General features: G+C 38.5%; 1 protein-coding gene across 1 annotated transcript in view; it reads right to left on the minus strand.

Moving 5' to 3' along the window:
- Window positions 1–1680: 1680 nt before the first annotated feature.
- pic (DNA damage-binding protein pic) overlaps window positions 1681–24694 on the minus strand; it is a 148908-nt gene continuing 125894 nt past the window's right edge. The window contains exons 20-21 of the mRNA XM_067156832.2: window positions 24303–24529; window positions 1681–1940 (exon numbers count right to left, since the gene is read on the minus strand). Of these exons, the coding sequence (XP_067012933.1) occupies window positions 1857–1940; window positions 24303–24529 (311 nt within the window). The 3' untranslated portion in view covers window positions 1681–1856. The remainder of the gene's footprint in view (window positions 1941–24302; window positions 24530–24694) is intronic.

The raw sequence follows: 24694 nt of genomic DNA on the forward strand, positions 1-24694 counted from the left end.
ACACTAATTTATTACGGTAGTATACAGGGCAATATGGCCTTCCCGGTGCAAAAGAATGACAACACAGTACACATAAAGTTGACATGACAAACCTGGGTCTAAAGACCCTCAAAGTCGTCCCCTGCTACCGACACCACGCACTGCCAACGATGAGGGAGGCACTGAATACCATCTGCCTCAGCATTTGCCGCACCATGTGTGAATCTGGTCACCTTTTGGCACAAAGCATTATCAATGTCCTCTCGTGTTGCAAACCGCCTACCACGTAGTGGTTCCTTAATCTTTCGAAAGAGATCAAAGCCACAGGGCGAAATCTCGGGATAGTACGGTGGGTGCTCCAATTCTTCCCATCCCCAACGTCACAGTAGCTGCCCTACACACTCTGCTTTATGTGTTTTTGTATTATTCCCAAGGGCTTCCACTAATTCCAAACATTGTCAAGATATCCATACAGTTTTCTTCCATATGTGTTTGTGTAGTGTTTAATTTTCAAATGTGCAAGTTATTAGCCCACAGGCCAGGCATACTGATTTTATGTCAGGGTTTCTTCCCATATCCTTCAGCCTACAAGGCAGCAGCTTCACCAGAACCCTGTTAGCCTCTGAATACAGGGTTTCTCTAAGGCTCATGGGGTCCCCACTGTACTCCACCCTTACAGGCACTCCCCTACTTCTAAACGTTGCCTATCTCCCATGATGTGGATTAGGGATTGAATTACGGGAGGCATAACACTTTGGCTTCTATTATAAATGATACACAAGTATCAAAATCTTAATATTTATACATACTGTATGTTTTTCTAAAATTGGTTTGTAGAAAGCAAAATTCTGTTCGTATTATCAAAATATCTCATTTTCTGTCTAAAAGTATTTTATATAACTTTGGAATATACTGTCTAAAAGTATTTTATATAACTTTGGAATATACTGTAAGTATGAGAATATTTCTACAAGGCATTTGTCATCTGCAAGCAGCCCAGCTATTTTGATATTATAGTGTCTCACTTAGCAAACACAAAATACTGTTTATCACAGGCTGTTTCTGGGAAACTATAAGTAATACATTCTGATACTGATAGGTAATTCAAGGCCTCTGCTAAATGCAACAACGATAAATTTAGCGAGAAGATGCTACCCCAGAATACTTCTGAGCACTGTAGCAAGTGAAAGCGTTGACCAATTTAAAATATTCTTGTCTTGTTTCGTTTGCAAATAGACTGGCTAACAAATCCCAAAGAATGTGATCAAACGTTACGACGACAAAGTCAGCAGTGGTGTACTGGTAGATCATTCTCACAACATTGCTGGATCATCCTTGCATTCAATGCCACAGAACGACAGTATGTAGAAGACTGATGAAAGACGATTTTATGTACAATATTTGCCTGCTTTGATGTATAAACATCTTTCAAACCTAAGAACTTTGAAGGGTACGCGTCATGTCCCAGCAATTAATTACAACATTACCACTGATTTTAGCATTAAATTTAGGGTACGCTAACTGACTGTTCAACAGAGTTTCACTAAAGAGTTCGCCTGTGAATGCAAATGTAGACACATCCAGGTCTTCAGGAGGCTCAGCGAACACAACACAAATCAGGATCTCTTGGAGGAAAATGTAAAGGCTGTTTTAGCTGGATTTGACCTGGGCACGGAAAGTACGCAATAAAACACAATCGTATGTACTTGTAGTGAACTTAAAATATATTTCAAAATAAACATGGTTTCAACGTGATGCTGACGAGCCCTCTACTTACTCACGACATATCAGGTTATAAGTCAACACATTGCAAACAGGCAGACAGAAACACGATCACCTTCAGTCACTATCACAGTTTATTATTAGTGTCAACAGTTCTAGTGTATTCTTGTAAGATCTTCAACAATCTTCACGAGGTCGTCAACAGTAGCTTCTTGCTTCATTCCACTCCCGTTATCGATCTGGAACAACAAAAACAAGAAAAATCAAGAAATATGTTCTAAAATCAACATCCAAATCTAGGGGTACTTTCGGCAACAAGAATTCACATTCTGAGCCTAGACTAAACATCATTTTATTAGTGATTTAGTAATATATAAATGATCAAAAAATTAACACAGTTCTGCAATATTAAACATCTTGGAGAAATCATCACACACTACTTAAACGGGACAGAAACAGAGATAAAAGGAAAGGTTTCTAACCTGGTCAATATATAAAAGTAAATGATAAAATAACAATTCCTTTAATTGTAATCTTCCACCCTTCAATACTTAGTATGATATAAAAACATAATATTCGAACATGTTTCAGTCTATGAGATCTTCTTCAGCTGAAGGTCTCACAGACTGAAATATGTTCTAATATTATGTATTTATGTCCTACTACAGTAATTATTGAATGGTAGAAATATAAAAGATTCCAATTAAAGGAATAGTTATTTTATTAGTCAAAGTCAATAAACACGATATTCATCAATTTCAGTAATAATAAATGCCTGTCAACAGTAACTAAAATCCAACTTAAACAACCATTACTCATCCTCTTGTGAAACACTGTTCCAAATTAAAAACGAAAGAAGAACTGATCAGCTCCCCAAAAAGGAAAGAAGAACCATCAGAACTTGCATAAATATAAAAATACCAGTTCGAAGGAGTCTGGAGAATCCTTCCTACCAAAAATGTCTATCGAGAGATTGACCCAATCACCAGCGCAATGAAGAAGAAAAGAATCTCATAATCATTTCACATCTCCAGACTGTCAGGAAATTGGATTTCATGGTAACTAGTGATGAGAAATCTTGGAAAGAAGATAGGAGGACAATGGATCCACAAAATTCAGCAAGATCACAAAGCAGTTAGACTCAAGATAGCAGATGCGGGGAATAAAACTCAAATTAACACTCATCGTTAAGACTTGTCCATTTTCAGCAGAAATGTCACATAGAAGGACTATAGTGATTTCAGACAAATTGAGAAAATTACGATCGGAATGAGTGAGAAAATTACGTGGAACGACTCAAGTGGTCCAATGGGCTAAAAAAGTTAATAATATACAGGGTGTATCAGAACTATACGGGGCAAAAAAGTCAGGAATGCTCTTCGTGTTATTGATGGTTATGAATTTCATGTTTTTGGTCCGTATTGAACTGAGAATAATATATAAGTAATAATAATAACAACGTAAATGTTTCCACCTTTTCAATACTAAAATATATTCACTAAATTATAAATCCACTCTTTCGATATTGTAAACATGTACCCAAGCATACAAGTATCAAAATTAATCCCGATAATTATAAACAATTTAAACAAAAACAGCCACTTAAGCAAACTAGAGATACAAGACTTTCTCACAATATTAAAACTTATCGACAATAACTTCTTCACTTTTGACAATGTCATATATCAACAAAATGGTTTGGCAATGGGGTCACCGGCCTCAGGTATCTTAGCAGAAATATACCTGGACTTCCTCGAATACACCAAAATTGACAACGAATTCGAAAACATTCTCTTTTGGGCCAGATATGTCGACGATGTCTTTGTAATCATGAATGAGAAATCAATTAACGCACCCACCACCCTCTTAAGACTCAACAATATTGATCCTCATACCAAATTCACACTAGAATCTGAATCAAATCAAAAAATCAACTTTCTAGATTTAACCATCACTAGAAACTCAGATTCTTTCAGTTATAAAATTTTCAGAAAACCCACTCAAACAGCCTCCACCATTCGCCAAGATTCAGTGCACCCCCAGTCCCACAAACGAGCCACATACAACAGCCTAGTTCACCGAGCCTTCAGCATACCTATGTCCAAGAAAGATCTAAAAAACGAACTCAACACAATCCGCGGAATCGCAAAATTCAACGGCTTCAGCAATCATTTTATAGAAAGGATAATCAATAAACACAAACATCGCCCAAAAACTACCCTCAAAAAAGAAATAACCAAACCTCTAACATTTTCCACCTTCACGTTCAGCAATGATATCTACAAGTTAACCAACATCTTTAAGAAACAAGGCGTTAAAATAGCCTTCAAAACCAACAGTAAGAACATGAACATTTTATACAGTACTTCACACATCAACAAGACCAGCAGTTTTTTAAAATCAGGAGTTTATAGGATCAAATGTACCACCTGTCAAAAAACCTACATCGGGCAAACCGGGAGAAACTTCATTATCAGATACCACGAGCACACTAACGCAATAAAATACAACAGGTTTTCAGCCATCGGCCAACACATGCAAGATTACAACCATAATTTCACCAATATTGAACAAGACAGGGACATCCTCGTATTAGCAAACAAGGGCCCTTTACTCAACATAATGGAAAATTACTACATACACCTAGACCAATACTTTAATGCCAGTCACAATCTCAATGAAATCTCAGAGAAACCCAACATACTCTTCGATCTATTTATCACTTTCCTCAGAAACAATAATGCAGCCAACCTAAACTCAATCCTAAATTTAATCAAAGGTACTTTTCCAAGACAATTACACTTTCTCCCGCACCCTTCAGCCCCACCTTAAGCCCTCTTCCTAAGCCATATATAAGTCATTTCAATACAAGAACTTACTGATTTCCATGATTATACTTTTTACAACACCCCATTTATACTTTATTCTTTGTTAAAAACCTTTTAGTATGTATATTCCTTATATTATTAACTATTACCATAATATCTCATTTCACTTGTTATTCTTTAAAATAACATTTTCTTAGGATTTCACCAAAAGTGATCTTTGCTCCAATACGGCTGATGATGACCCCTAGATGGGTCGAAACTAGTACCGTGTAATTTATAATTTAGTGAATATATTTTAGTATTGAAAAGGTGGAAACATTTACGTTGTTATTATTATTACTTACATATTATTCTTCGTGTTATGTTAAGAATGTCGGTGCAATCGGATTGGCGGAGAAAATGAGGTTACTTTGTTACTTCCGGGCGCACGATTCAAATCGAGAAACTTGTCGTATTTGCTATGCCACAGAGCCAACCTCTGGCTGTTGCTGTGCATCAGAAGAAGGCAAATAAGGTAGGGCAAGTGGGAGACAGAGGTAATACTCGGCGCAAATGCAACAAGTTTCTTGTTCGTTTCGCATAGTCGCTTCCCAGCCCCAGTAGGCAGTGTAAAATTTGTTTTGTACTGTACCATTACGTTACAGTCGAGATGATCGTTGACATGCAGATGTGTGGAGAATTACATTCTCATTTAATAATAATTAGAAATGGTACCGGTTTCGACCCTAGTCCAGGTCATCATCAGCCGATTAAGAAATGGAAAACAATGCATAGGATCAGTAGAAGAGGCAATATGAAAAGGAAATGAATGGGGGTAGACACTGTAAAACTTAGAAGAAGTAAAATACAAGTCATTCAAAAGAAAAACAGTAAAATTGTACTGCAAATCAAGAAGAGTTGTGTCAACGTACGGAAAGAAGAAACCGAGAGATAATATTCATCTTAGCGCTGGATTTAGTCATTTACGCGTGCAAGATAAATCGAGAATAAGGAAATACGCATACATCGCATGTTAAGATATCGGAGACAGAAGAGGATATGATCCAGTATAAAGCTGAGAAAATAAGCGGCATAATACCATCAAGAACAACAGAAATATTAGTTAGGAGCATTAGCCAACACTCAGCTGACGATATATTTTATGAGAAAAAGCCTTATTGGATATATATTTAGAGAACATTTCTGAAACATTAAGGAATACCAATAACCATTCATATATGTCAGAAGACTTATAATGGAAGATCTAACTGTTCATTTCACCCAACTAATATTATCTTCTTATTGCATGGATACCGGCGATATGATGTACGCTTAAAATGGTGGAGGAAGGCCGCCCGGGATGCCGTAGCTCAAGCCGAGATGCCCAGATCATTGCCAAGCTGTGAAGTAGATGGAGACGGGAGCTGATTGCGCAGAGATGGCGTGAAACCAGCAGAAGCAAGCAGATGACACAATCGGATTGAGATAAGTGATAAGATTCCCAGATTTTCATTCTAAAATTACTCGTAGTTAATGACATAAAAGAGTAGGAGTGTGAAATTGCCTCCAGATAATGTGTATGTGCCATTATGTGATTCACAATGCTAGATTTTAAGAAGTTAACCACAAACGCGTGCCAATTTGAATGATAGTTATATCCCTCATGTGAATTTAGGTTATTGTACGCTTGTACGGAATGTGTATATTGATGGTTATGTATCAATCTACTCGGAAAGGTCATCAGCGGGGAACTAGGTGAGATTAGCATCGGAATAATTGCATTGCAGTGTAAAACCTACAGATTGGAGAGACCAGATCGGCAGACAAGGTAATTATGGCTGTACTGTAAGAGAAATGGATTGTATATTGGGAATTCGCAGTTAAATAAGAAGAATATGACGTTGATGGATTTGAATACCGTAACAGAGATGTTATTTTAGAAGGAATGAGTTGAGAATTATGAATGCAAATGAAGTTCTAAGAAGATATATAAGAGAAATGTGAAATAATGATGGTATGGGAAGATATTATATTTTATTGTGTGAGTAATGGCAGGAAGTAGTTGTTACGGATTCATAAGTCAATTATGGATGTTGTATAGTAAATAAGGCGCTAGCTGCAAGGTTAAGTTATGTTTATATGAGTATGTAGGTACAGTCCAAATAATTTAATGTCGAATGGTAGTATGTTATGAAAGTTTACGAAAGCTTATATGAGTCTCATATATTTAACGGAGTAGATGTAGGGATAGTAAGAGACATCGCCGTACTGAATGGTTGTTTTCCAATGAGAAGGTAGATTGGTATTGAATGACAATATAGTAATGGCACAGCGGTAAATAATGTGTGTGTTCCTCTACGTTAGTAGCACATGAATATGAGAATATACAGCACGAATTGCATAATTTATACTGATTGATAATTCTATGAATGGCACTTTGATTTTCACTGGCGTAAATGTATAAATATGACTATATTTGCTTGGTATTACTATGAATATAATAATTTAATGTGGAAGGTCAGTTGATACCACATAAAAGGGAACTTATTAACTATCTCGTATTCCAAAATGCTAACACAAAAATCCAACAAAAATAAATATGAAGAATACCCTATCCTCCTATAATAAAGGATCAAACCTCATTTACCCCCCTGAACTTCTTTTGTGTAATAATCATGGATTGTAATGAGTTAACAAGTTATGAACGGAAAGTCATGGATGAAAGATGAAAGAAATCCCAACTTCAATTATGTTAATTGAGAAAATACCGTATTTGAAACGAAATATGTAACATAATATGTTTTTCTTTTCTCTAAGATTTCCAAGTCAAGATAAAGTTGTTTTATACCGCATTAGCATGCTAATAAACTAGTATTAGGGCAATTCCTGCATTTTTCTTTCTGAAAGTAGGTAATGATATGTAGTATTAAGATAGGATATATGATTATAGTAATAATTTATGAGATGATATGAGAGATATTGGATTATCTGCTATCATTTGCGAGTTAGATTGGCTTACAAGCGATTATGCTCACTCTTCAGCGGAACCTACGGATACTTTAAACCGTATTCATGAACGAAATTGTCATATTCACCCTGAGAACCTAAATTTAACCACCCAACTGACGGGTGTAGTACAAATTGACTACTGTGCGAACCCCGTAGAAAGAGAAGATCAACTTGTACCAAGAATACAGGCAGCTTGCCAGGTCGTTCGCGACACACCACACATCCTGAGCAGTGTCCAAGGGTCACTACTAGACCGTTGTGAACTGTGCATCGAAATAGGAGGGGGGCATATTGAACATCTACTGTAATCAAACTATTGGGCGTATTGTTTCCTTCGTTCAGTATTTCATTGCATTTACAATGTTGTGAGTGAAAGAATACACAGTCCTGGGTCGGTAGCGTTGCATGTTAAATAATAAGGAACGTCACTGCGCCCAACAGACGAGAGGAGAAACGATCTGGTGCATTCCTTGACTGACAAGTGCATCTTAATTACTGTGGTTCTTGTACTGATGGTGTAGTTTAATAAACGAACTGTGGATATCGCCTGTAAGAGACAAGGACAATCCTGTGCGAGTCAAACGAGGAAACTTCATACCTACCAACTTTTAGAAATAAAAAACAGGAAGACATTTTATTTCTTGGATTTGATCACGTATATTGCACCAAGGTCTAATTAAAAAAGGCAAGATAAAAGGCATACATATCTAGTTACAATGCGAATTGGCCATTAAATTTAAAATCTTAAACTAAGAAAACGTAAAAATGGTTTCAAGAAAATGTAATGAACACGGAAGAAAATGCATAACAGTTTCTTTAATTACACTGTAAAATGAAAGTATATTCAATTTTATATGTTTTGTGGCCGTAATGTGAAGAAAAAATACTGAAACTGTCACCTAAACAACAATCTGAAATACACTGAAGGCATTAAAATTATGAACTAAGAATGAACGCAAATAAACTGAAATATGCGAAACAACCCCATACAAAACAGATTAATATGTCTCATAATACAACTTCAACAGGGGGAAATGTACAGAACTGCAAGAAAAAACACGAGACTACAACTCCAATGAAACTACGCATGGTAACGATGTTAACAGCGCATGAACCACACAATAACAAAGTAAGAACAAACTCACTTTTTCGTCCCGAATCCCAATTAACGGAGTCGCTAGCGCACGCTAGCCTCTCCTGCTTGTAGGACGATACATTTCTGTCCCGAGTTCCCAGCTGTAAAGCACAGACGCTGCTGTAGGAGCGGGAAACACGATACACTCGCCAAATAAAGTATCAAATAAGTACGCTTGAAAATTACACTAGCACATAAGAATTTATTCTAGGGGAAGAGTATTGAGTGTACTGGAGGTTATATTGGTCAAAAATAGGAAGAAGTAAAAATAAATCGGAAAATCGGAAGAAGAGTTAAAAAACGGAACGTTTCCAGGTAAATCGGAAGGGTTGGCAGGTATGAAACTTGTGCATTATCTCTGTCTCCATTATACACCCCACTTCCCCTCTCTCCCCCTCTCTTCCCTCAAGCGCGGCAGCAGCTTGTGCTCTGGTACAGCAAACACAGTGACTTCGTCAATTTGAAATGCGCGCCCAGAAGTAACAAAGTAACCTCATTTGCTCGAAAAGAAAAATATTCTCTGCCAATCAGACTGCACCATCGTTCGTAACCTGACACAAAGAACATCTCTGTTTTTTTTTTTTTTTTTTTTTTTTTGTCGGTATTGTCCTGATATATCCCGTATACAGGAAAACAGGAACATGAAAAGGTACCCATAATAGAATAAAGACAATGACAGGTCAGTGTGGAAAGAGGCAGAACCAGAAATCGGAGAGAAACACAAACAAGGAAACACAACAGGACAGGGACAATCTCCACATCTCCCGTGGGGGTTTGCTTACCTGTTGGGCGCGTCCCAGTTGGCGGATAGGGGGGCCCTTCGGACTTGTCTGGAGGGTCTGAGGGAAATAAAATACCCTCTCGCGGACCAAAAACAGGTATTGCCAGAAAACATCTTGAGGCATTGCGATTGTTAGTGGCCCACGTCAAGGCTTGGAAGTGGAGGCCTCTCGCCCACACGTGCTAGAGAGGCACCCATGGTTCCTCCACATGGGTGATACGGTGTTTCAGGTGAAGTGAGGCTGGTGACTGAAGTGAAGGCTTACTGCGGGATGCTGGAACCAACACATCACTTTGCTCTACGTAGCCCGGACGAGCTGCGGGTTGGGAAAGAGGCGATCCCAACCCCGGGGGAAAGTGATGGCTGTGAACTCAGTCATGATAATGCCAAGTGGAGACCACATGAGTAGGCCTACTGAAGAGGGAACAAACCTGGCAAGGTTCGGGCCAGGGGCAGACCGCTGGATGGACGATTGAGGGGCGTGGTCTCTGCTACAGAGAGCCTGAGTTGCAGGAGGACAATGTCTGGTTGTATGCCTCACCACGGATGGTGATAATGACGCTCAGGAACCTAGAAGGGGCAAAAACCCTATGACTGATTGAAATATGGATGCTTATAAAGAACCAATTTCAAAAACTTTGACATCAAGGGAAGCCAAGGAAGCTCCAGTAAAGCAGATCCGGGAGCAAGCCCAAGATGAAAAAATGGAGACAGAAGTCCCAATTGGACAGGCTGTCGCCGACTCAAAACAAGAAATGGCAACAGAAGCTCCAGTAGAGCTGACTGCTGTCAGAATCAATCAGCACGATACCAAACTTCTAACACAAGAGTGTAGAGTGCTGAATGCCACTTCAATCGACAAGACAGGAAGGACAGTCGTTTCAGCCCTTGGTGAAAGAGACTTTCAAGAGCTCAAAAAGAGAAGCCTTAAGGCTAAGCTCGGACTTGGCAGATCAAGTTTCAAGTCATCAGGTGAAAAACGAAACCCAATGTTGATAAAGATGGAGCTGAAGGTCCTTCAGGCCAATCTTCAGCATAAAAAAGCAGCTGTGGCCAATTTCGCCAGGAAGTTCAAGTCCGAGGCTATTGACGTGGCCCTTATTCAAGAGCCACGGGTAGTCGAGGGCAGACTAGCAGGACTGGCGGAATCTGCAGGTAAGCTGATGTACGATACAATATCGGAAATACCCAGAACACGTCTTCTTGTGAACGGGAAATTAAAATGTCTTATGTTACAGGAACACTGTTCATGGGACTTAACCATGGCCAAGATTAAATTTGGAAATTGGGAGAGACCCAGAGAAATAACCGTAGGCTCTGCATACCTCCCATATGACTCAACTAATTTGCCCCCATCAGAAGAAGTTGAGAACCTAATTCGCAACGCAAAGAGGAAAGGCGAAAACCTAGCCCTTGGAGCAGATGCAAATTCACAACACATGGCAAGGGGGCAGCATGAACTGCAATGCAAGAGGTGAGTCTTTACTAGAGTTTATTATTGGAACTGAGTTGACAATACTAAACCTAGGAAAGAAGTCTAGATTTATAAATAAAAATCATAGTGAGATAATAGACATTACACTAAAGCACTACGCATATTGCAAACTTTATTAAGGACTGGAAGGTGCTGGAGGAACCATCATTGGCAGACTACCAGCACATCCAATTTGCAACAGATGCGAGACTATGTAGGACTGAGATGTACAGAGACCCAAAAAGAACTAACTGGGTCAGATACAGAGAAGTTCTAGGGAAGGCTGTACAAAAAATTCCAACTAATGTGAGAGGACAGAAAGAATTGGATGAGGCAGTGGAACTATTAGAAGAGGCCATTATAGACTCATTCCAAGAAAACTGTCCTCTCAAAGAAAAGAAAAACACCAAAAAAGTAAGGTGGTGGAACAACAAACTAGCCAAAATGAAAAAACAGGTTAATATGTTGTATAGAATATCATCTAGAAATGGTATGTGGTACGTATATCATAGGAAACTCACTGAGTATAACCTAGAGATACGGAAAGCATAAAGAAAATCTTGGAGACTGTTCTGTGAGAAAGTGGAATAACACAGAAACAGCAAGGCTCCAGAAGGTTCTGAAATCAACCCATATAAATCAAGTGGGGACAATGGAGAAACCAGATGGATCATTTATTCAGGCTGGAGATACTAATGGTGTGTCACTTTCCTGAGGCTGAGGAGATGACAGAAGAAGAAACGGTTGGAACAGAGACCGGAGCTTGTAGAGCAGACTGGAACTGTGCTAACAGAATAATAAAACACAGCCATGTAAAATGGGCAATTGACACGTTTCATCCTATTAAGGCCCCGGGGCCAGATGAGATACTTCCGATACTCCTACAGGAAGGACGGGAGATACTCGTCAATGCCCTGACGGACCTTTTCAGAGCTAGTCTAGCCTTAGGGTATGTGCCGAAATCATGGTCTGAAGCTAAAGCAGTATTCATACGTAAGCCTGGAAGGGCAAATTATGCCCAAGCCAAAGCATACAGACCATTATGTTTAACCTCCTTCGTGCTGAAAGCAACGGAGAAAATTCTGGATAAATATATCAGATGAACAGCACAACTGAACTCAACGTTACATGAAAAACAGTTTGCATATAGACCTGGCAGATCCACTGAAGTAGCACTCCACCAGTTGGTTTGTCAACTAGAGGAAAGCTTAGAATATAAAGAAATTGCATTGGCGGCATTTCTAGATTTAGAAGGAGCATTCAGCAATACAACCTGTGACTCTATGATCAAAGCATTGGAAAAGAGCAAGGTGAGAAAAAACTGTCATCAAATGGATAAAATCCAGGTTAGATGGAAGGAAGATAAAAGCAACCCTGTTTGAAGAAACACTGACGGTCAGGGCCACTCAAGGTTGCGCTCAGGGAGGAGTTCTTTCTCCTCTGCTGTGGAACCTCATGGTGAACAAAATCATAGCTGTACTCAACGAACAAGATTTTTATACACAAGGATACGCAGATGACCTAGTGATTGTGGTACGAGGTAAGGTGATGAGTGTTATCCAGGACCTTGTGGAGAACTAGTGTCAGGAAGAACAACTATCAGTCAACCCGAACAAGATAACTCTGGTCCCTCTAAAACTCTTTGGGCAAGATATATATATATATATATATATATATATATATATATATATGGAAGAAAAGGCACTGCACCTATACTCTGCACGGCCTTACTTCTAAATTGAAGTTTCGCAAAACAAATGAGCATCGCCTTCCCTCTGTTGCCAGCGCGCTACGCCTGCAAGAACAGCTGATGCAATATGACCGCGGTAAACAGCCCTTGTAAATTGTAATACAGTACTCAGAAAAAAATGTGAATATGGATTGAAAACAAATTCACAAGAACTACACTTTCTAACAATATCTGGCACTAAAAGAGAATGAGGAAATAAAACATCACTAACGGCCAGGAGGTTATGGCCTACAAAGGGAACACTCTACTGATCTCAGAGTCACTGCAACCCTCCAACAATATGAAAAACACACTAATTGTTACTGCACATATCGCATTAACAATTATATTTAAGTAATTTTATAACTTATTTGTGTTTAACTTACATTATTGTAGTATTTTATTTATATTTCTTGAAATTGTGAATAGAGGGCAGCACTTGGCTTCCGGGACTGTTTTCTGGCGCAAGTGACTGGCGAGAGAAAGGGAAGGGGAGAAGCGCGTCAGACATGCCGCTAGTAACATGTGGAGACAACAGTCTCACAAAATACTAGCACAACAGTGCTAACTTTTCAGGTGCAGCCAAACCATTGGCACAATAACAATTAGGAACACAAGTGTAAAGAATATTTCTAGTGTTAATTTGTGTCAGTACGTACCGCATGTGTAAATATAATTGTATATGTACAAGAAGTACGTACAGTACTAGTGCTTTTTGTAGTTCACGTACATCTGAATATATAAGTGACTTGTGTGCTCTTTATGTTTTATATACTGTATTGCCTTAATAACATTTAAGTGGTCCTCCGAAAGTGTAATTCATTGTTTTATGTGTGGTTATCATACGCGACCTCCAGAGGTAAAGTTTTGATCGGAAATAAAACAACATTTTCATCTCGGTCAAACACTAATTACTGAAGGAAAATGCAAAAGATCGCGAAGTGTACCGAATACCATACACTCCGAGCGAGATAGGTTAACCACGTGGCGAATGTAAATATTAGAGTTGGCAACTAGGTTTCGAGATCGTGCTCTGCCGATATTAATCGATATGAATGGCAGCTTGGGATTGGTTGGATGTCTATGCTTCAGCGCATAACCACCAGACAGAGCCAAAATCTGCTAAAATGTCAATTTAGAAGTAGAGCCGTACGGAGTATAGATGTAGTGTTAGATAAAAATTAACCTGGAATCCACATATAAAAAAGAACATAACCCAGGCCAAGAATTTGCTGTATGCATGTAAAAGAGCCGTTGGGATAACAGAGTAAGATCTACACATGCCTTCTGATCATATGATACCAAAGTACAACTTTGAAAAACCGTTTGAGACCCAGATAATAAAAATTAAAAAAAGAAGACTGGGATAACAACAAATGGAATACTGAAAAAGAAGATACAGTAAAACCTCGTTAATTCAAAGTCGTTGGGACTCAAAAATCGGACTTCGAATTACGTGATTTCGAATTAACCGCGAATTTGCAATTCAGAAGTACCAACCATTGCCGCGTACAAAATATTCTAAGGCCCGTTACTGCATGCAGTTAACCATGATTCACAGTTTATACCTTTCAAATGCCAAGAAAAAAGAACTGTTTCCAAAATGTATCCAAGAAGGTGCATTTACAGTATTCAAATAATGCACTCGGATATCTCACTGGTAAACATAACCTCACGCAACGAAAGAAAGAAAAAAAAAAGCACAATTCAAAGACGAGGAGAAATCTATGCTAGCTCCCACGTGCAAGTGCTTTATTCATTGGATTACTATACTGTATGCATTTTAGATGTCTTGTATTTACACAGAAAGTACCCGTTGCCCTTAAAATCGAACTTTCCTATGACTCTATCCTTGTACGATTTCCCGCCATGGCACTTCTCTCGTACTACAGAAATGTAAACACTTGCCACCTCACAAAGTATTCTAAGACCCATTAATAAATGCAATCACCTCGATTCACAGTTTAAACCTTTCAAATGCCATGGAAAAAACTATTTCCGAAATGTATCCAACAAGGTGCATTTACATTGTTCAAATAATGCACTTGGATAAATCACTGACAAACATAACCTCACGCAACGAAAGAAAGAAATCGCACAATTCAAAGACGAGGATAAATTATGCCGGTTCCCCTGTGCAAATGCATTATTTTTTGGATTTCTTTACTGTTTGCATTTTTATTGTACGGTAGATGCTTTGTACTGGCATGGAAAGTGCCGGACGCTCTTAAAACATTGTGGCTTATCGAACTTTCCTATGACGAGGGGATAAAGTATCTCGCTTCCATATGCATTGCAACGCACTACTATGACCCCCATCCCTCACACTTGTACGATTTCCTGGCTGGCAATTTCTCCTTTAAAACCATAAGACCGTTTGGACTCGCATTAAAATAAAGCAATGCAGTTTCACCGGCAATGACAATATTGTTCGATGCCTGCGAATTTATTATATGAGCCACGTTTTTTCGTCAACTGTCGGCATCGCCAGCGTTCGCGGATTCTGTTTTCCCGCACACTGCCTGTTGCGTGATATTACGGCGTTCCTTAAAAGTCAAATACAAAAGAATTCCGATTTCATTCAACTTAACAATCATGAAACGCACTGTAGACTCACCGAAGTGAGTGTAAGTGCGCAAAGCTACCCCTCCATGTTCCGGAACGTGCGTCTTATTATGACGTGGAGTGGATAAATTTTGAGTTGAACTTACTCTGTAACATACTATTGTTTTAAAATGTAATGGCAGTTTCGAATTAAAAGTCTGAATTTCGGTAATGGGGCCGACATTGTACTTCAAATTACGAATTATCCGTATTTCGAATTAAACAATTGAAATAACATGCAAAACTGTATCTCATGTTTCCGGGAACGAGAGCTTCTTCGAATTAGGCGGGATTTTGAATGAACCGATTTCGAATTACAATTGTCCTTGATATCTTTGCCTAACGATTTCGAATTATCGAGATTCTACTGTATAGTGTGGTGGACCGATGGCTCAAAGACTGGGGATGGCACAGGAGGAGGCATCAACAGGGGAAAACCTGAGAGATCAATCCAGATGAGCCTGAACAAACACACTACAGTCTTTCAAGCAAAAGTGATAGCTATCAGAACATGTCTTGAAGAAAATCTGAAAATGAACTATAGGAATAAGAATATTTTCATTTTTACAGACAGTCAAGCGGCCATTATGGCACTAGAAGCAGTCCAGATGATATCCAGAGTTGTCTGGTATTGCCATTCTTCACTTCTCCTGAAGCTCTCAAAGTACAACATTGTCAAAATAATATGGTTACCAGGGCATGCAGGTATAGAAGGAAATGAAAAGGCAGATAAACTGGCCAAGAAAGGGACAGAAACACATTTTGTAGACCCAGAACCTGTATGTGGGATTTCCTATGGACAAGCCCGACACTACATAAAAAAATGGGTACAAAAGAAACAAATGGAGAACTGGAAACATACTCCAGGATGCAGGCTTGCAAAGGAACTGATAAAAGGACCAAACAAGAAGCATACAAAAGAACGGTTGAAACTCAGCAGAGAAAATTTAAGATGGGTAGTAGGACTGTTGACAGGGCAGTGCCATCTGAAAAAACACCTACTCAGAATTGGAGTAATAAGAGACAATATATTATACCCGTAACAAAGTCCCCGATGTATGCGGAGTTATGCTACCCGCCGAACACGCTTCCCCTGCGAACATGTCAGCTGCGGGAAGCGGGGAAGTAAGACGTTACGACTGAGTAACTTGGCCAAGGTTGCATTACGTCAGACGGAATGTTCTATTCTTTTCCATCGTTAATTTCTTCCAGATGGAATAATGATATGAAGAAATAAACCACATCACCATATAGCCTAATTTTTTATAGTCATAATCCCCAAGTTTCAAGAAGATCCGTCAAAATGTACGAAAGACATTAGCAATTATAATTCCCAGGGGATACTGAATAAATAGGCAAGCATTTCGCTTGTCAAGCCTGTGTATCTTGTGCCACAGTCAAGGCCGGTCGGTCGGCTGTTGGTCATGCTGTTGCTGTGATGTTAGTCACCAGTTCGACTCTCCGATGGAAGTTTAAGTTCGCGTACTATTGGACTCTGATTCTACAAACGCATCTACAAGACTTAGAAAAATTACAGTATCATTTGTGTGTGGTAATAGAAGTTGTGTATGAGTTGAAACGTGAACAGTTAACCATCAATAACTATTTACAGGAACAGTGATTCGAACTAGTACGATATTAAGTTACCAAGTACTTAAATGTAATTTGATGTTTAAATTACAAGAGATGATAGAATTTGAATGACAGTATTTTAACTTCACAAAGTGATTTAATATTGAATGCTAAAAGTGAAAAACCTTGTCGTTAGTGAAACTTCAAAACTGTACATAATTTTGTATTTAACCCTAACAAGTGATAAACCTGTGCTAATAGCGAGACGTAATTCAGTATTTCAAACTGTACAGGTGATTGAATTTTGTGACAGTGTTACTCTACCAAGGTGTTAGAACATTTCGACATACTATACGTTTATTTAACAGTGCTATTGAACTTAGGATTTATTTTCCAAGTGACCATATTCACGATAGAACATAGCCTTAGGACTGTGGTTAAATAAACTGGCGCAGTTAACATTTCTTATGTTGAACCCAGGACGGTTCTTGAAAGGACAGAGTTTTCTTTACTTAACCGTGAACGGGACTCAATTCATCCCAGAACAAATTCTTTGGTTTCAGTTATTTGTAGAATTAATTCGAACTTGAACTGTGTAAAGTTTGGAAGTGAAATATTTTATTTTCTACATCACTACTCAGCCGAAGTTCTCATATTTAACTTTGATAAAGTGACTAATTTATTTTCCGTGGCTGATACTTCACAGATGTAATTTTGAGTTTAATTTAAGCCATCTGCAATAACTGTGTTCATTAGTGAATCCCACCGTGAAGTCAATAGTGCAGACTACTACTAACTATTATCTCCTTTGTGCAGACCAGTTACTTAGGATCTATTTCATGCCCAGTGCCACGTTCCAACCAAGACTACGGTTGCTCCTAGACCATCCAGGCCTCCGAGATACTCGAGACCTTCCGGATATTCAAGATCGGCTCGGAAGATGGTGGCACCATAAGCAGACATTGTGACCCGCGATGTATCAGGGCCAATTCCGCCCCCAAGGAGAAGTACTCATTACAACTGCTGTGCTGAGGTGATGTTGAAATCTGACTTTCTTTCATGAATAAACTATTTTTTTTAAACAATTAGTGTTCCATTATTCTTATCTGACCTCCCTATCCTCTGTAACTATTCAGATAGTGACCGGTCACCCCTGGGCCGAGTCTTGTGTTCAGCTAGCCATCAAAACAAACTTCTACAGTTACAATATGTAGGAATTGCAACAAAGCAGAGGAATCAGCTGAACACATACTTTTTGAATGTGAGGCGCTGGGTAGAATCAGACCCTCCACTCTAGGATTACCAGGTGAAGAGAGAGAAAATATCCAAGAAGACCCAATAAGAACAACCTGCAGCTTTGTGAAGGGAGCAGGTATATCTAGATGGGAATGAAGGAAAAACATGGTAGTAAGAGATCTTAGAGGTCAACGCTAATTAGGAACTAATATTTAGAGGCCCCGTGAAGAAAAGAAGAAGGAGGAGGAGAAGAAGAAGATTTCCACATCTTCCCTCCTTATCATCACAGTTCTTCCCAGCCACCATGAGCTCATTTCTGTTTCCTGGCTCCTTAATTAAAGGTAATCGTAGAATGACAACCTGGAACCAGCCCTCGATTTCTGGCCAGGTCGGGGATTTCAACCTTAATTTGTCTGGCTCAGGGGCTGGATGTGTGTGTGATCATTAGAAATCATCTTAAGTAGGGCACCATTCTCACAGACATGCAGGTCACCTATAGACCGCCTAGTAGAAAAAGACCTGCACCAGACCTCTCCGGAGGCCACATGCTGTTATTATTTTCAGGAGGGTGGCTTCAACCCTCACTGGCAGCTTGATATGGGAAGCATAGAATAAGTAGCAAGCCACACAAAGACAGGAAAAGGAATGAGACAAAAAGGACAAATACAGTTGTAGACATTCTAAACTTGTACTGGAATTATTGCTGGCACATCCAACTCTGAGTAGATGTAGCCATGTTTGTGTGTGAACCCATGGTGATACTTTACAAGAAGTGCTCAAAATTTCTTGCAATTTTCATGGGAATTATTCATGATGTTATCAATGAGATAATGTTACGTTATTTTGGCCATGGAGGAGGAATAGACATCATCGAACTGGTAAATTAAGACAGAATTCTTGACTCAAAAATGAGTATGATATACCCTGCACAATCCAGATCATAACATAAACAGGCATAACTCGAAAAACGACTGACCATACGACGTACAGTAGAACACCTATTTAACGTTTTCACAGGGACCTGATTTTTTTAACCTTAAATGGGGGTTTTACCTTAAATTGAGGTTTCAGTAGAAAGCACACCTTTTCCAGAGATCTTTGCCCGTACAGTGGAACCACGATTCTCCATTTTTGAAGGGACCACAAAAAAAGTACAACACGGGAAATCGAAAAATCCGGGAACGAATGAACTATCAACAATTTGGCAAAACATCACAAAAATGAAATATGTATACTTATAATCTTACAAACACCCCTAAATATAACCAAACTACAGCCCCAATGGGCCTTCCGCCTACCAAGTGACTACCCTCGATCCGAAGGCCTGCAGATTACGAGGTGACGCATGGTCAGTGTGACGAATCCTCTCGGCCGTTATTCCTAGCTCCCTAGATCGGGGTCGCCATATCACCATTAAATTGCTCCTTAATTAAAGGTAATTGTAGCATGACAACCTGAAACCAGCCCTCATATTCAGGTAAAATGCCTGACCTGGCCAGTAATTGAACCCGGGCCCTCCAGGTGAGAGGCAGGCAAGTTAGACCGCGGGGCTGGATTCAAACATTAATTATCGGTACACGACTTAAAAATCTTGAAACTTTACATTAAGTTTTACCAGGGAAACTTCGTCAAATTCCTTTGAAAACTTCTTTCAGCTCAGCAACTTTGAATAGCAAAACTCTTCGAAAAATCTAATATGGTACCTGTAACGCCAAGCCAAACAACAATCGACTACAAGTGGTTTTTAATTCTCTAATCTAATAAAATAATGCACATTACATACAAAAGCGTCCAACATGATGGTAAAATCCTTTTTCTTTGATCTTCCATTATAATTTGGTCACCAGTATACTGTTCAGTTTATGGAAATCTTGTACCGCGTAAATTAGGCCTACATCGACTTTTAAAGGTTATGTTGAACTCGAGAATATGGTTTCAAATGTAAGTATCAATCCCCAAGTTCTCGAATGCATATTCAATTCTGCCCGTCACTAATCACAATCAAATTAGAAAGAGAAAAAAATATCATTAACACTTCTGAAATTACGATTATTCGCAACCCTGAGCTCAGCTGGAAAGCGCGCTCGCTGTACAAGTCGCTACGAGTGCGAAATTATACAAAGTTTTTAAATGTAACGTGCGCAAAAAAACAACTGCGGTTTTGATAACATTTTAACACAAAAACGTGAAATTCCCAGTCTTATATTAGGACAAAAACAGTAATAGGCAATCCCAAATCATCCCAAATCAAATCATCCCATGGCTTTATGTACTGGTATGTAATGTGCAACATCTGTTCTGGTCTCGATAGCATAATCGTATACGATAATATTAAAATACTAAATTTGTGTTACTTAAGAAGGAGCAGTTTCGATTCCTGCCTGAAAGCCCAGTGACTATACAGTGCCTGAGGGGAATTCCGAAAACCTGTTCGGCGATACACTCGAAAAAGTAAATAAAAATAAACATCTAACCGTGGACGTTTTGCAAGTACAAACATTTGACGAAACTCGTTCCAACTTCAAATAGAGCTGTCGAAATGTGCTCTGTCTCCTTCCAGTTATTGTGGGCACTCTCTGTTTTATGATTTCCGAGGATTCTCTAAACAATAGTATCCGAATGCGATGCTAAGATGATCCCTTATGCAAGTTCAATGCCGATCGCTTTTCCATTACAGTACTTCCTCAAATCACCGCAATGATGGGATGTCAACACCAAGATCCGTAAGTATGGCGCAGCCGTCCTTTCGTAAGATACAGTTTCTTGAAAAACGCGTGATCGAGGATTTAGTGTTGATGGGACTGAAATTTCTGGACGGTTGATCCGGGAAATCATTCCTTCAAGGAATGGATAATGCGGGATTTTTACAACGCGATTTAATTAGGACGCTCGCGGGACCACGTAATTTCAAAATCAAATCAAAATCTCTTTATTTGCAAATGAGGTGTCTACCTTGGTGGCAAATGGTACACTAAAATACATTATTGTCAAGCACTAAATATTAAATTAACAAGAGAAGAAAATTTTCTTATAATACAATATTTTGCAATTTACGCTAACAATGTTTTCTATTAAACACACAGCTCATCCTTAATAAATTTATATCGTTTACAAAATTCTACTTATAATATCTCCTGTACTACTTACAAATATATACTCAACTTATATACAGTATGTGGAATTACTTCAAATGGTACTATACAACTGGTATAAGATTAATATTTACATTACATTTATTTACTTATTTACTTTTTTTTTTTTTTTTTACTCGTTCTGGAACCTAAGTAGCATAACGACCTGCTGCGTCTTAACCAGAGCCCCTTTTGCCACCACTTTTCAGAGTTCCTGAAGGGCCTTCACAGCTACCGTAGCGATCCCAGGGCCCTCGAAGTCCCCACTGTACTTCACCCCTACAGGCAGTCCCCTACTTTGGCTGTCCAAACTCCTTAGACCAGGGGATGGAATTAATTTATTCACACACATTTTTTTTTTTTTAATTTACAATAACCTGCACTGATCGAATGCCCTCTAACACTTCATTTATTTTCTCTGTTGCTGTTTATTCTCTTCTTGAATATCTGTACAGATTTTGGAAACGGATCAAACACTACCCCTGGTAAACTGTTCCACTGTGAACAAATAATACGGGAACGTATAATCGAGGTTCTCCTGTACCATCATACATTATTTACACAGTGACAGCAATAAAACAAGCATATATCTACCTACACACTGTATTGTAGTTATGGCTTGTGCTACATTTTGACAGATTTTTGTCGATGAATGCAAAACCGCGTTGGTTTAAGGTTGTTTTTATAACGTTATACATGATTTACCATAAAAGTCATGAAAGATACCAAACTAGCACAAAAACATCAAAATCAGTATGAAACAGCAATCTGTTTGTTTAAATATTTTCGCGGATGTTTTCCAAGCAGTGGCTTACTCATTAGCACGTATTTTCTAATTCCAATAGTCTGAACATGCATATTCAGTTTCATTCTTTTTAATTGTAATAGCATCACTCCAACATTTTAACTACAAATTTACATGGGAAAGCCTTTTTGAAATTCAACAGCATGTGAAATTACATAACCTAACCTCTGAAATTAGTTGTGCATACTGCTGTATCTTGAGAAGGAGAAGTATCACATTCATATTTTATTTCAGTGGATAGTATTAAAATTCCAGTTTTCCCCTGTCATCTTTCATTCCAGCAACACTCTCCATTATCATTTCATAGCATCTATCAGTCATAAATAAATCACTTTGGGAGTGGCGACCCCATCGCACTACTAGCCTATATATGCTTCGTTCATTACATCCCTGACCCGGTCAAAGACTGGAAAACAGGTTGTAGGTTTTCATTTTCAGTATTAAAATTAAGAAATTGTTTACTTAAGTCGTTATTTCTAAGCAGTTAACAAATGCTGGCCTTGCACTTTTGCAAAAACATATTATCTCAATGTTTGTTTACACAAGTCGGAGACCCGGTGTTGTGAGGAAACCTCAGGCATAGGTTGTAATTGGTCTCGCTCAGGCTTGCTCAAGACTGATTCGCTCGTGCATAGCGAGGAATCGATACGGAAGATGATCGATCGCATTCAATATAAACGCTGGAGTAGAGTCATATGATGTATTTGGTAGAGTGTATGAGTGACTCCTGCACACATTCTGCGTCCTGTCTGTTATGTTTAAAGCAATATGGATTACTGTGTTTTCACAATTCAGCTTGTGGGCACTCTATTTTAACTTACATTCTGGAAATACCACGTCACTCAAGTTGCATTTTAATTTTAGTCTTTCCGTAAAATTGGTGATCACCTTGGTGCTGTTTTTACAGAAGAGCTATTACTGCTGTTTTTAAGATGATTATTGAATAATAGTTGCAGACAAGGTTTTAAACTGACATTGTGATAATTTTAATTGTTTATGTTATCACGTTTTTAGAAGTGCTTTAATGTTGTTTCTTAAATGTAATGTAATTTGGTTTTAAGACTACTGTAATTTGAATTTTGACTATAGTCTTTTTACTATGTTTACGACTGTTAAGGAACATCATTTTAAGATTGAAAAAATGAAGGCTGAAGATACTCTTTATATGAGCGAAACATGGCCCTTAGAAGAATTAATTGTATGAAAGTGTTTACACCAATGAAGGTGATTTGTATTGAATAGGTGGACAAGAAATACTTCTTATTATAATTGCTGTGAAAGATGCCAAACTCGCATAAAAACACATTAAAATCGGTATGAAACAGCATTTGGATTGTTTAAAGATTTTTGCGGATGTTTTCCAAACAGCAGCTTACTCATTAGCACGTATTTTCTAATTTCAATAGTCTGAACACGCATATTCAGTTTCATTCTTAAAAATTGTAATAGCATCACTCCAGAGGCTTGCGGCAAAAATTTCCATTTTCTTACTTCAAACGGCGTCACCTAACCTAGGTTTACTGTGCACGTATTATGAAGACATATTTCAAGCTCCCTGTAGAAAAATAACATTTCCACTATTAATTTAACAAGACGGGAAAGTACATAACCTAACCTCTGAAATTAGTTATGCACACCGCTGTATTTTGAGAAGAAGTATTAGATTCTTATGTTATTTCAATACACAGTATTAAAATTAAGGAATCGTTTAATTCAGCCTTTATTTCTAAAGCGTTAAGAACTAATGTCATTGTACTTATTGCAAAAACAAGTTCTCCCGATTTCGGAGTTCTCTTTGGAGTTTTAAGGAGACGTGAGGCTCACTCAAGATCGACTCGCTTGCCATAACGATGAATCGATACAGAAGATGATTGATCGCATTCAATATATACCCTGGAGTAGAGCCTACGAATATTGATAACGGATAAAAGCTAACATGCACAAATCAAATATAAAATTGCATTGCCCTTATGGAATAATTTTCGGGGCTGGACATTTCTTCCTTAAATGCGGGGTTACACTAAACCGAGGTCGTGCAAAATCAATGTTATACTGTATTGGTAAATTACAGTGTATATGCAAAGTCATTCTACATCAGCAGCTAATTACTAAATAACTCTGATATCTTTTAGCAATTATTAATAGAAATAATTTATTGCAGCCAATGGCCATACACACAATAATAAAAATATCATTGATTTTACAGCAAAACATTTATGATTAAAATATGGACATGTTAACTGATCATTCAGCTAAGTTACACTGAAATCTAAATTGGTCCCCCCCAAACAGGTTCTCTTGTTAGTCAGTGTCCTCACCTGAAGTCCGAGTGCCACTTCCTTCATTTTGTCGTGTGAGAGGTCGAGGAAGCTCTCCACCAGGTCGCCGTCTATAAACCCTTCGCAAGGCTCCGTCTTGATGTCCGTGTTGAAACTCCTCCAAAACCCGTGGTCTATCTTACCCACGGACTTGATGACGTGTGTTAATTTCTCCTCCAGTTCGTGAAGGAACTCGTAGAAGTCAGGAGGAATCTGGGTTACTAGGCCTACAACATATTCATACACTTTCCTTACAAACTAATTCTAGTGAATGGAACATAAACTGCTGCATATAAAACACATCTGAAATCTGTACAAATTCTGTACAGGACCTCTTCTACCAACCACTTTTGTGAACTTCAATAATGGGACCTCTACTGCACAGTTGTGCC

The sequence above is a fragment of the Anabrus simplex genome, chromosome 12 (genome assembly GCF_040414725.1).
Source record: "Anabrus simplex isolate iqAnaSimp1 chromosome 12, ASM4041472v1, whole genome shotgun sequence".
In the NCBI taxonomy this organism is placed as follows: Eukaryota; Metazoa; Arthropoda; class Insecta; order Orthoptera; family Tettigoniidae; genus Anabrus; species Anabrus simplex.